At 40.1% G+C, this 13,534-nt stretch overlaps 1 protein-coding gene across 1 annotated transcript in view; it reads left to right on the top strand.

Annotated features, from left to right (window-relative positions):
• The window catches only part of LY75 (lymphocyte antigen 75), a gene marked incomplete at both ends in the record, with an annotated part of 29,064 nt that extends 17,799 nt beyond the window's left edge, over positions 1-11,265 (top strand). Inside the window, 11 exons of the mRNA XM_010191675.1 lie at positions 406-487; positions 1,068-1,139; positions 2,533-2,656; positions 3,534-3,569; positions 3,797-3,972; positions 5,059-5,123; positions 6,337-6,413; positions 7,027-7,163; positions 8,228-8,333; positions 10,249-10,409; positions 11,136-11,265. Of these exons, the coding sequence (XP_010189977.1) occupies positions 406-487; positions 1,068-1,139; positions 2,533-2,656; positions 3,534-3,569; positions 3,797-3,972; positions 5,059-5,123; positions 6,337-6,413; positions 7,027-7,163; positions 8,228-8,333; positions 10,249-10,409; positions 11,136-11,265 (1,166 nt within the window). The remainder of the gene's footprint in view (positions 1-405; positions 488-1,067; positions 1,140-2,532; positions 2,657-3,533; positions 3,570-3,796; positions 3,973-5,058; positions 5,124-6,336; positions 6,414-7,026; positions 7,164-8,227; positions 8,334-10,248; positions 10,410-11,135) is intronic.
• Between the last annotated feature and the right edge of the window lie 2,269 nt (positions 11,266-13,534).

Here is a 13,534-nt window from a genome sequence, read left to right as displayed (position 1 = left end):
GTGTGGTTGAGCTGACGGTGTAGAGAGACCACCTGAGGTGGACAAGAGATAGAGAAGCAAGCCAAATAACCACTGTGTACGTGATTCTGGAAGAAAAGTGTGGAAAAAGAGACCTTTGTGTTGAGTGACAACTGATGAAGGGGTGATGCAGCTGACAAAGGAATTATCTGGTTTAGTTGGTTTTGTCTGTGGTCAGGAAAAAACAACCTACAGATCTTCTTAAAGAAAAATGCAGGAGAGGTCCTAGCCCTTACGCCCATTTTCTCTTTGAACTGCTACAACTCGCCGTTGTTATCCTTTGCTTTTGCTGCTTGTTCCTAAGTAATGCCATGACATAGGTCAGTCTCTCTGTTGAATGGACTGAACCATAGACTTGGCTTAAGATACTATCTTGTTTATTTACAGCAATGACAGATGGGTATGGATTGGAATGAATAAGAGGAGTCCAGATTCTTTGGGAACTTGGCAGTGGAGTGATGATAAACCTGTAAGTTAACTTTTAATCGTGAAATGTCATGTCCTGATTTGTTTCAGCTTGGACGGGGTTGAAAGTAAATTGATAAATATTTTAATTAAAATATGGCAGATCCTTCAACAGATGAATAATTCAGAGGAAGATTGTGCACTTGGGAGCTGCCATCCAGGCAGATTTCCAATCAAAAACAAATCTTTAATAAGGCTAACCTGATTTCTGTCTCTATTGCATTAAAATATTGTAACAGCAATATAGTAGTAATCATTTAAGAGCTGGTAGAAAGAACAAGATGTCTTCATTCCACAACAGAGGGTAGGGTTTATCAGTTCATCTGCTTGATGTGACAGACTTCTCCAAAAATACCTTTCTCACTGTAGTTGATTTATTTGTCTGACGTGTTGCGAGTTCATTCCCTCCACCCCATCCCCATAATAGCGGTACACAGACTCAGAACTGATCCAGTAACTGCCAGTTAACACATATTTTAATAGTGATAAACATAATGGGGTCTCAGGTTTGCATGGTTATCTCTGGATTACCATAGCAAAAATAGTTGTAAAGTAATGATTCTTTCATCCTGCCCATCCTGTAGGTAACTAGCGTTGTAATGCCACTGGATTACCTGGAAGATGAATATGATACAAGAGACTGTGCTGCATTAAAGGTTAGTTTCAAGGTTTTTAATAACAGCATGCGTATTTTTTACATGGAAGTAGTTGGAAAAAAAAGCTTTTGCCAACCATATATTGAATTTAGGTTGACTGCTGAGATGTTTCCTTTGCATAGTGAAAAAGTTACTAGTGTTGCCCTTACCAATCTGCACCTGTTAGTATATTTGAGCAGGTTTTTTGTATTAACCCAGCACTGCAGTAATGATAACCTTTCATAAGACCTCCTTTGAACTACAGAATATTTTAGTAACAATGCTATTCTCTATCGCATAATGCCACACTATTTATCTCTTGTATATTACATACAACACTTAAGGATATAATGTGGATTCTAAAACCAAAAAAGCAAACAAAGCCCTACCAGTTACCTCTAAAACCTAGTTTAGTTTTCCTGAACTGCAAATTAAGATACTGTTTGAAACCTGAAGTAGCCAGGATAGAGTGTGTGTTTGTGTTTGTTGTGTGTATTTTCTTGTTTAATTGTGTACTAGACTGTGAGTGCTGTGTCAGTGTCTAATTCTAATTGTCAGGCCTCTGCTTAGTTCCTAATTATGTTCTTCATTGCTTAATTTAGTCTTGATGACTTGAGTTTTAAAATGGCCTTTAACTTCTGAAGCATCACCTTATTTTTAATAAGATCATTCTAGCGACATCCCTTCTTTTAACGTGGTTAGAACCACCTCTGCTTTTAGAATTTACTGAAGGAAAGGGTCATTGCATCCCTTTGCTTCTGTTCACAGCCATTTCCCCTCATTCTCTTCTCTTGCGTTCATGACCCCAGGCCAAGAAGCTCTCAGCATTAAGCTCCTAAAAATTTTAGACAAGAGGAGAGCAGTTTGAAGGGGACACTATGAATTTAGTAACCTCCTTCCCCTACCTGCTAGGTATAGACATTTCCTTTCAGTAAACAGTAAAAGATTCTTCTTATTGGAGAGATCAGCAAGAGTGAAGTCAGATTTTAAGCTTGCTTGTAAGAAGTAATTTTAAACAAGGAAGATAATTTCTGTGCCAGTTCAAGTGGTTGCTTCTTTTGAGCTAAAACTAGAATCATTTCAGGGCAACAAGTTGCAACTGATAATTGAATAATAAGCATTTATGAGATCCCGTGAGCTGCTAAATGGCAAAGAAACAGCATTGTGAGAAGAGACTTTTGCATGTAGGCTGACCTCGAGGCCTTTACCTGCTTGCTTCACAAACGTGGCTAGTGTGGAGGGTTATAGCTGCACAGTTGCAGTTGTATCTGCTCATTTTCTGGAAAATAAGCTGTGGGACTAATACCACAGTGAAACATACTGACTTTGCCAAAGTACCTTTTTAATACAGTTTCATGTCACATTTCAGAGGCCTGTACCACACTAACTCAGTTCTTCTGCTGCTTTTATGCAGACCTCTCAGTTTTCACGGAGGTCGTTTTGGAGATTGTATTTCCATGAAGGCAGAGACCTGGAATTTTACTTTAAGCCTTTTGATTGCGACGCTAAACTCGAATGGGTCTGCCAGATAACAAAAGGTAAACTGCAGTTACATCCATTTATTCCTAGAAAAGATTTCGTTATTTATTTCCACTGAGTTGTCATTATTGTCCAAGAGCAGAAACTTTGCAAACGATGTTTTATGATTTCCCTTCTGAACTCCTCTTAAGAGGTCAGTACATGAGATGATTCACCTGTGTCACATACAAACAGACATGCACTTAGACTATTCAGAGATCTATCAGAAAATGACCACGAGGAGGATGCAGTATTACTGCACCCATATGCTTTCTTGTCCCATGAAGTGAGAAGTGGCTTTTTATTCGGTGAGTCGATATAAGCCACTGAGTTGCAGCATTTGTGGAGTTTACCTAATCTTTCTTAGTGATATTTGTAACTAAGTGACCACAGACATCTTGGGTGTACAGTGTGTATCAACCTTAGGAGAATTAACCTTCTTCTGGTCAAACCGGTGTATTAGATCCTCATTGTAGTGAGACAGAGTGGGAATTCAAAAGAATGGCGTGGCATATCTGCACACATCCAGGTTTTTCCGTGTAGTATGAAAAGTGCTGTATAATCCAGTAGGCTTTTAGGTGTTGGTTGTTCATTAAAAAGCATTTCAGGGGATGAAACTTTTTGTTGTGGGGATATGGGTAGCTATACTACTTTGATGCCTGTATTGTGCTTGGGAGAAAAGAGGCACAGTTGTTTAGGACCAAGGTATGCAAAACTCCCATTAGTTTTACATCAGCTTATCTTAAATTATTAAACCTGTGTAATTAAACCTGTGATTTCCTTCTCCTTTTACTTTTTCCATCATACATACTGAGAATCATGAGTGCAATTATTGATGACCAGAGTCTTGTTAGAAGGTGAACTTGAAGTGACTGTTCCTTCTTTTCCTCTGTACAGGTAGCACTCCAAAGACACCTGAGTGGTACATACCAGGTAAATGGACTTTTTGCATAGTTCTGCTATGTGTGTATAGTTGTCAATACTCTATATTTTTTATTAGTTTAGGTATATTACTACCATAATACCTGTTTGATAAGGGCAAAGGTCAGTCAGCTCTTCCCAGGGTCAGACTGAAATTTCTTATTACATTCAGAAAAAGAAAGGATGATTTTTTTTTTTCAGAAGTTATTTCTTATGCATGTGATATTTCTTCTGCATAGATGAAATTGGAATTCATGGAGCCCCTCTTGTTGTTGATGGAGCGGAGCTGTGGTTTGTACCAGATAAAAACCTGAGCTTCCAGGAAGCTATTTTCTACTGTCAACAGAATGATAGTGATTTAGCCACTGTGGAATCTTACCCAAAACTGAGGACAATACTATCACAAATAGAAAAGGTAAGGGGGTGTAATCTGTCTAAAAGTTACTTTCCTCTATAGGGAAATATTTTGCCCTTTTTTCCAATATAATAAAATGCAACTCTTTAATTTCTTTCATTTTTCCTGTTGACCTTAATAGTTTTTAATTGTACTTAAAAGGAAAAGATGAGTTGAAAGAGGATTATTTTAATGTCAGTCTTGCAAAAGGATTTTTTAAATGTAAAAGTAGCTTTAACAACATGGAAAAAACCCAAACACCTCCAAATGGAGAGAAGGTGTCATCACAGCACCACCACGTGAGCATCTCATTGTCTGCAAATACTTCACTGACAGCTGTGCCAGTTCTTGGTTTTATGCACGGGACAACGCATCATTTTTCATCTGATGCGAGAATTTCCTTAGAAATGCATGATAGTCTGGTAGCCTTTACTGAAGGAGGTTTGTGCTTTTCATAGCACGAGAGTACATTCTTGTAAGGATTCTTAGCAGAACATACCAAGTTTTAGCACCTCTGTTACTACCTTTCTCCAGTGCTAGTGCCTGTGAGATAGTACTTGCTGAAATTAGCAGCTTGCAAGCTCTCCTCATGAAATTTCTCTTGACAAGAAGTTACCTGGAAGGAGAAATTACAAGGCAGGAGGAATTGAGGATTTGACTGGAAATCTCCAGCCTTTTCATGAACTGTTTGATGTTGGGGTATCTGCTGGGAGAACAGGATCGTTCTGAGGATGGAAGGAGGGGCCTGCGGAACCACATCAGCTTCAGCAGCTTGCAGCTATGTCCTGGTTGTCCCATGGAGTTCCTGCTATGAATTTAGTGGGAATGATGTATCTAGCATGCACTTAGGACAGTGCTGCAAGATTTCCTTTGTCCAGCACAGTGGAAAACGTCGGCTTTTTTTCCTAGTAGGTGCAGTGGTCCATCTACTTGGCGTATCAGCATTGAACTTTATCCTTTCCTATCACTGAAGAATAGTAATTCCTGCACATTTTAGAGACATTTAAAGTCAAAATTAGTTTTGTCGTTGATTTATCCTTGGTACAGTCTGGAGATCTGTCTCTGTGGGTTGTAAAATACTGGGTTTTTTGTTCTTTATTTCCACAGTTATCGAACAGCGAACAGAAGTGGTGGCTGAAGTTTATTGATTATGGCTACAGCTATCATTCACCGTATGTAGAATAACTACAGGATGCTTAATTATAAGCTTTTTTAATGCGCTTTTTAGGAATATAGTTAATTAGAATAGTTTCCAGAGGAAAATATTTTATCCCCAGATTTGTAAAAGGTTATTTCTTCCATATCATCCCAAAGAAGTAAGATAAAAGAAATTGAACTAAGCTAGAAAACAATACGGCATTTTTCAGTGACCACTGTTCTCTATTTTTATTCACGTGTACTTGCACCTACTCTTGCCTTGCTAAACTTAGACCATAAAGTACCAAAACCAGGAAAAACTCAGACAAAGCAAAAAGTGGTTAAGACTGTGTGTACGATTAGGAAGTGGGTATATTTCAAAATATTGTTGCACTATTTTAATTAGCTGCCAAGATTCTAAGTTATATTTCCATTACAAGTGTTACTGACATAAAAAAATTAATTCATAATAATTTAATACTAACTGAATTCATTATCTGTCTGTCGGAACCTCCGGATTTCAGGTTATTGGGCTTTGACATCTTAGTCTTGTCATATGAATCCTTGTGGTCCCGTTAGATAACTGGTCTTTAAAATGCTTTTACTGGATTTTTAAGTCCACTTCTGTGTTCTATTAATAATTGGGGAACTGAATAAAAAGCAGCCTCTGAAAAAAACCCTGTGTATGGACTCTGAGCATATCTCAGAAATACCTGAGAAGAGGGAGTGTGAAATTGTTTTAAGACATCACTCTTCCAGTTAGGTAATGCCATAGTCTGGAAAAGTTTATAGTATACCACTGCAGAGCTGAGATGCCTCACAGCAAACCTTGAGTCTTGACGCTTCACTGCAGCCATGAACAGCATGGGCTTCTTGCAGGGAAACTTTTTCACTTGCCAAAATGGTACAGCAATACACTGCTCTAAGTAAAACAGGGGCTATTGCCCATTCTCCTTGCTTGTCTTGACAATGAGCCAATGACTGCAGCATGGTGATAAATAACTTCCTACCCTCGTTCTGCCCATCTCCTCTGCAAAGTGGATTTAGGCACGGCACGTAACTACTGAACCTACCACATGTATGTTCCTAGCCTAGTTTTTCCCCACTCTGTCCTTTCCAGTGTTGTAGGGCATCTCCTAGAAACAGTTACCAGCCAGAATTTTTGCTTGTACTGGCTCTGTTGCCATCAGAGTTTCCACTTGAAGATCGCATTGGGTTGAAGATTGACTCTGAACTGTTTGTATTCAGTTTACAGTTATTTTCACGCTTCCATGATCGATTCCTGAGGGATTGCTGGTATGTTTCTAGAAAGAACTGGTATAGAGGTAAGGTGGTTTTATTTTTTCACCCCTCTCTGTCATTATTATTTTAGTTTTTTTAAAAAAAGTAATTACTGTTCTGCCCAAACTCTGATATTGAATGCAAATTGGTATTGAATTAGGAGTGAATGGCTTCTTGATGATAATAATGAATTGTTATCATTTATTTCTTCCTTATGGTGTGGGGGTTGGCCTGGATGGTGTTCAGAGATCCCTTCCAACCCCCACCATTCTGGGATGCTGTGGATGTTAAAGGATTCCTGTTTGCTTTAATGATCATTAGGTTACGCTTGCTCTTTTCCAAAATACAAGATTAGTCCTCCTATTCAGAATCTCATTTCATGATTTTTCTGTGTGAAGCTATCTCTGCCTATGTGAAGTCTTACTACTGGAAGGAAGGATCCAGAGCCTGATCCCTTTGGAATCCTATATTACTGTCTGATACAAATAATTTACATTTATCTTTTAATGCTTTGGATTGCATAGCGCTTCACCGAAGTTGCACTGGAAAAGACTTTGCTTCAGATAGGTCTTTGTCATGTCATAAAGAATGGATGGCGATTGGAGTGTGATAGGCATTACCATAACTGTTTGTTTTTTAAAACTTACGTTTCCACAGACTACCCAGTTAACTGTAACGTGAAACTGCCCTTCATCTGTGAAAAAAATAATGCCTCCTTACTAGAGAAACACGATCCCAGTTACCGCCCAGGCAGAGGAGGTTGCCCAAAAGGCTGGCATCGGTTTCGGAACAAGGTACAGAGATAATACAGATCAGTCATCTTTACCTTTTTTTCATACTGCAGTAAGATAGAGTGCTCTGCTGAAAGAGGTGAGGGAGTAGCCCCTGTGTTCAGGAATGGCCTGGGAGGTGGCTGCTGAAAACTATGGGCAGGAATTAAAATCATCTCCCCCAGTTCTCTGTCCCTTTTTCAGGATTGATGGTTTCTTAGTGTCAGAGCTTTCAAAAACTTTCAGGTTTTTTGCTTTCCTGTCGCCACATGTTTAGGTCCAAGAACGTTGGTTGTATTGTCTTATCTTGGGCTCTGCTTTGAAGGAAGAGGAGGATTAGAAAGCGAGAGGATGAGGTTTCAGTGGCAGAAACATCTCGATTCTCTTGCCGAGTAATCACAGGCAGGCTTCAGCCTGGCAGACGCTCTGCTTCCTAAGTAGCCTGAAGGACTTAAGTGAATTAAGAATTAGAAGCAGCTTTTAGGGATGAACTAACAGAGCTCAGAAGCCATAGTATAGTACATCTCAGTACAATGTTTTGAGGCAGTCCTCTAAAGTCTCAGTGAGACCTGTTCTTGTTCTTTGGCCTGCTGTTATTCTGTGCCTAAGAAGGAGCGTGCATCAAATGGGCACATTATGTTGTGCCAAGGTTTGCAAATTTACCTGGCATCACTGCAGAATGTAGCTTTTGAGTTCCCATGTAGTTTCTCCCAGAAAGTAATGTGTTACAGTACAGGTTCCTGGCCTAACCCTGTCTGACTTTAGATTTTGTGTATGAATGATTTCTCATTCTTAAAACAGTACGTGATGCAATGTGGCCAATTCAAAACTAATGAATTCTAATCCTCAGTGAATGAGGAGTTACTTAGTGGGATTAGTCATAGTTTTATATTTAGCTATTCTGGTGAATCTAATAAGAAATGCATGCAGCTAGCATCAGTTCCCTTGCTTTCTGAGGAAAAAGATATATTTTATTGCAGGAAATGAGAAGTGAGTTTTCAGGGTTGGCTTAAGAACCTTTTCTTATGAGTTATTTCTAAGTAAGCAATGGTATGATGAAAACCTGTTTCATTATGTTTATTTTGCAGTGTTTTCTAAGGATGAAACCCGACTATTTAACATTTAATGCAGCTAATGAAAAGTGTGTAACTTTCGGAGGCTTTCTTCCATCTATCTCAAATCAAGCTGAGCAAGGTATGATGGTGAACTGGGGGCATTTTTAGTATGCAGCTTCTCTTCTAAATTCAGTATAGTTCTGCTTAAGAACTTGCGCATAAAGCCACTTGGTTATCTACAGGCATACTGGGAGCATTCTAAAAATCCAAGACCTGTTAAAAATGTGTTGTCTGTTGTTGTTTGCATCACTGAAAACGTAACGTGGAAATACAGTCAGCGAACCTGTGAGCCATTCTGAAGAGCAGCTTCTCTGTATGATCATATCCTGTTATAAAAAGAAAAACATTGTAAAACCTTGCATGAAGAGTTGAGGATAGAAGGGTCACCGTTGAATGAAGAAATCCCATGTTTTGCTTTGCAAGGTAGAACATAACTGAGACTGTAGACTTTGCACTGTGAAAACCACCATAGGAGCTGCTTCCAAGACAAGCTCGGCTGTCTATGTGGGGATGAGATGGCAAACACAATGCCTGCTGGAGCACACAGGGCTCTGTTTCTAAGTGTGCTGAGCAGCTTAACAGGACAGTGTGTCCAAGCTGACCACCTACAAGCTCTCCAGGACACTGATAGGAGGACGGAAGGCAAAGGGGCTGCAAAACACAGAGCTGTTCCACCTCTGGGACCTGCGTCAGCTGTCATATAAACTAGAGTCGTGGAGCTGAATGCAGTGAGGAAGGGTTGTGTTCACATTGGCCTCAAGTGACGTTCAGTGATAAACTGCTGAATGAGACAGTTGTGTTTGCATCTGTATTATAGTGGCTAACTAACAGTTCTCTGCAGGTATCTCTGAAGTAGCTTATTTGAATTCTGCAATTTGCACAGTGCATATTTTCTTTATAAGCAAGTGACCTCTGGCCAAATGGAACATGGGAGGTAGAGCAGGGAGGTCACTAGGGTACCTACAGGCAGCAGCTGCATGGTAATATTTTTTATTTACTGCAGTTACTGGGGTTGAATAGGGTTGTAACTGTACAGGGATACACATCCTAGACCTGCACGTTTGCAAAAGCACAGCCACTCTGAAATCTTACGTAGCATGATCTTTTGTAGTAGAGGCCACCTATATGAAAAGAAGGCACAGTCCTCTTACAGAAGCATGCCTTTTTCTGTGGGCTGCTTCTACTCTTCCCAGTGACATTAGGCAGCTGGCTAGCTCTGACATGTAAATCTTCAGTGGCTTGTCTAGCTCAGAAAATAGGCTGAGGCTGGACTGGCTTGTGGCCCATAGTTAAGACATGTCGGCACTAGCTAATTACATGGCTTCATTTTGTCTTCTGAATCTGGACAAGCTCAGTGAATGCCTTTGGTGCGTGTGGGGCTACTGAAGCCTGTTGTTTTGTGCCAGAGTGCTCACTAAGAGGGGTCTGATTTGAAGTTTTCCTGGCTGCAGTTTTTTCCAGCTAAACCCGCGTTCCTTTGTCCTGTCCTGCTTTCTCTGATGGTGTGGTCAGCAAACTCTGCCAGAATCCAAGCAATGGTTCTGCTTTATGGCATAGGGCAGTAGGAGAGGAAGATGGGAGATAAAGAGTTCCTCCATCAATTCAGAGAGGGCAGGAGGGAACTCTTCTGTTATCTCTGCAGGGAGGCAATAGAAGATCTTGCGGACTTGTGGAAAAGCAGCTTCAGAAATGCAAATATAAGTGCGAGAATACAAAGCAGTGGGCAGAGAAACAGGTTAGATCCACTACCTGCTCCTCAGCTGAGAATTTGGAGGACAAACACCAATAGTCTGCTCCTTTCAGATAAAATCAACATGAAAGGTGTTACCTTATGGAAGGAAGGGTTGATAAGCGTTTGGCAATTATAAAGGGCTGGGAAAACTGAGTTAATACAAACAAGGGTTGCATTACCTTATTTATGTGAAGTGTTCTTTTAAGATGTTCGCTGCTGTTGTCTGAACCACACTATGTACATTTACTGCTCTGCCCAACAGATTATATCACGTCCTTGCTTCCTGGTATGCCGAAAGATATCTGGATTGGTTTGCAGTTCCTGTTCAGCACAAGGGAGAACAAATGGATAGATGAGAGCAGACTGTTGTATAGTAACTTCCACCCGCTCCTGACAGGAAGATTAAGGAAAATTCCACTGGACGTAAGTTCTGACTTCTCTTGACTGCTGAGTAATGAAATTTGGAACATTGACTGTATTTTTTTTTTTTAAAGCAAAAAAAAAAGTACGTAACAGACCAAATCCCCCCGTTAGTGGTATTAATTGGCAAACAAGGTGACTGTCAGTAATGGAGTTCTGTTTATTTGGATGACAACTTCTGAACGGAGATATGAAACACTGAAAGGTGAAGAGAAAAAGCTGAAACAACTGTTCAGTGACTCTTCTGGGACTTCGGTTTGCAATTTAAAATTTGCATGAAAACTCTCATCAAAAAGGTGTCCTCAATAATTCTTGGTTCAGTTGCACTTATAAACCATTATACTTTGAAATTTTGCTCATGGCTCCACCCAAGGTGAAGCATAATAAATGTGATCGAAACACACCCACAAACAAGATGTATTTTAAGCATAGAATCATGGAATGCTTTGGGTTGGAAGGGACCTTTAGAAGTCATCTAGTTCAACCCCCCTGCAGTGAGCAGGGATAGTTAATTTAATATTCTCTCCCATGTTTCACTTACGAATTCTTTTTGAGTCCAGTCACCTGGTAGTGTTTGTAAAATAGCTAAGCTGTATTGCACCACTCCTTTGAAACTTCTTAAACAAGTTCAGACAGCTCGGATTCTCCTGGCCTCATATTGCTTCACCTTCTCGACACAAGTTTGTTTATGCCTTGTTTGAGCCTGATAAACATATTTCTGTTTTTCAGCTTTTTGATGAAGAATTTAACAATCAGTGTGGTGTAATCCTCAATGACCCCAAGTCACAGTACGTTGGAACATGGAATTTCACTGCTTGTGCTGACAAGCACTTCTTGGGTATATGCCAGCAGCCTATAGGTAAGTCTGAAGAGTCAAAATAAATTGCAGGCGTGTGCCAGAAGACCTTTTATTGCATGTAAATTGTTGCACTTGAAGAGCAAGATTCTTGTAGAGGCTGAGCAGGTAGATTTTGGAAAAGAATGTGGAGGATGATCTGGGACCTATTTTATCGGTCATTCAGAATCTTCCCTTTTGGTTTTCATATCCTGGTTCATCAGGAATGTGTTTTCCTGAGAGACTCTGTGGTTTCAGTGGAACCACACTTCAGCAGATGGAGCCTTAATGTTTTGTGGGTATAGAGGTCGTGTACATCGAGGGGTGGAACAAGGGACTCCTTTTTCCTCTTCAGAAATGTGGAAGCACTAAGAGCTGGGCAGGAGTCTCACAATATTTTCATCCTCCTTAAACATATTCTGATAGTGCTGAAAACCAAATAATATGAGGTATCGTGTGCTCTTAACATTGAAATTGGTCTCCCCAGAGCAAACCTTGAGGGCATACATAGAGAGTGATAATTTGGAGTGATGCAGCTGTCCCTAGCTTCATACAGATCCATTGGCATGAGTGGGTTTTCTTAATCTGAACTAAAAGTAATATTTTGATGTAGCCACGTGGGTTGGTCAACACCTATTCCTGGAACTGGATCAAACGCATATAGCTGTTACATGCATTTAATTACTGCTATGGTCTAGTGTTCAGCATACCCACTTCTGAGTATGTTCTTCTGTGTAAATAATAATTTTAAGTCATTAACATACTATCTTCAAAAAAAAAAAAAGAGAACCAAAACAGGTGTGCAAAGCACGCAGGAATATGCCCGCCGCCTTAATTTTCAAATAGGCAAAGAGATTGCACCCCCCCACGCCACCCCCATGTAAAACAAACAAAAAACATCTTTATTTCCGTGCCAAATACTCAGAAATTCCAAGTGTCCAGATTAGAAGTCTGGGTGGAAGAGACATAGTAATGAAAATTCAAAAAGAGGATTTTTATTAATGAGGGATCAACAGTATATCTGTGACCAGGCTGTTATTACTCTGAGCTGACTAAAATACTAAGCACTTTGTCCTCCTCACAGCTGCAGATGTAATGAGAAGGGTTTTTGGACCGCCAAAGAGTGTGTCCTGGTATGGTCTGGCCTTGTATCACCGTTGTGTTAGGGATCTAAGGATAATCCAGGTTGGAAGGGACCTCAGCAAGGTGCAGGGACAGGTGTGAGAGAGTCCAGGTTGCTTCTCGTAGGGGGGGAAAAAGACAATTCAGGTTCCTGGGTAATCTTGGCATGATTGTGGCCTGCAGAACTTCTTGGTGTTAATCATCAGCAGTTTCTTCTTTCAGAAACGGACACTTTCTTTACTACCTTGTTTCCAATTTGGTGCCCTTTGATGTGTGACAGCACCCTTGGCTCCATGGTTCTTTTTTTGTAGCTGTTTACAGAGTGGAAGCATTTGGCAGCAGACACAAACCTCTTCAAACGGTCTGCTTCAGCCTTGTCACTTCTGATCGTTGAGAGCTGTAAATTGCATATAAATATCAGATTAATATTACGTTTCTATCTTCTTGTGTTTTGGAAAACGGCCCTGCCAGCCTATCAATCAGCCATTTATATCCTGTTATTCATCAAGTGATTTTCTCTCCCCCACCTGCCCTTTCAGTAAGCATTTTTCTGCTTGAGATATTTTAAATGTCAGGTTTTTCTCCCTTTCGGAGAGCAAATTTATTTTTGGTCGTGTCTCAGATTTTGAGGCTTACAAGGTTTGCATGCTTTAATTTAGCACTCATGGAAATATTTGCATCTTCTGTTAACTGCAGCTGCTCTGCATCGTGGAGCTGTGTGCCTTCAGTGTGGTGCTGATAACTGGGATAACACCCAGCGCTTAGAGTACAAACACTGAACAAGTGCAAGGTGGATTTTCGGCAATTAGTTAAGCACAGGTGGAGCCAAAATCAAATCCCACTGTACCCAGGAATGGTAGTAAGGAATTCTGGGTCTGTGCTGTACGCTTTAAGATCTGTGTAGACAAGTTTTGTGGCCCATTAGATTCGCTTAAGCATAAATCCACAGGCTCCACAGTGATAAATGAGTCAAATTTAGCTGTTGCTCTATTGCAGCAGAGAGCAGTCACACTCTCCCATTCATCTGTTTAATTAAAGTTATAGCATATGTTTTTAACTCAATACATAGAATTCTTAACATTCTTAGCAGTTAGTTAAAAATAGCAAATATAAAAAAATGTGAACCTAAGCTGAAAGACAGAGAAAAAGATAATCCTCATTATATTTATAT

Source organism: Mesitornis unicolor, unplaced genomic scaffold (assembly GCF_000695765.1).
Source record: "Mesitornis unicolor isolate BGI_N332 unplaced genomic scaffold, ASM69576v1 scaffold54649, whole genome shotgun sequence".
Lineage (NCBI taxonomy): Eukaryota > Metazoa > Chordata > Aves > Mesitornithiformes > Mesitornithidae > Mesitornis > Mesitornis unicolor.
This window is presented reverse-complemented; position numbering and strand designations above follow the sequence as displayed.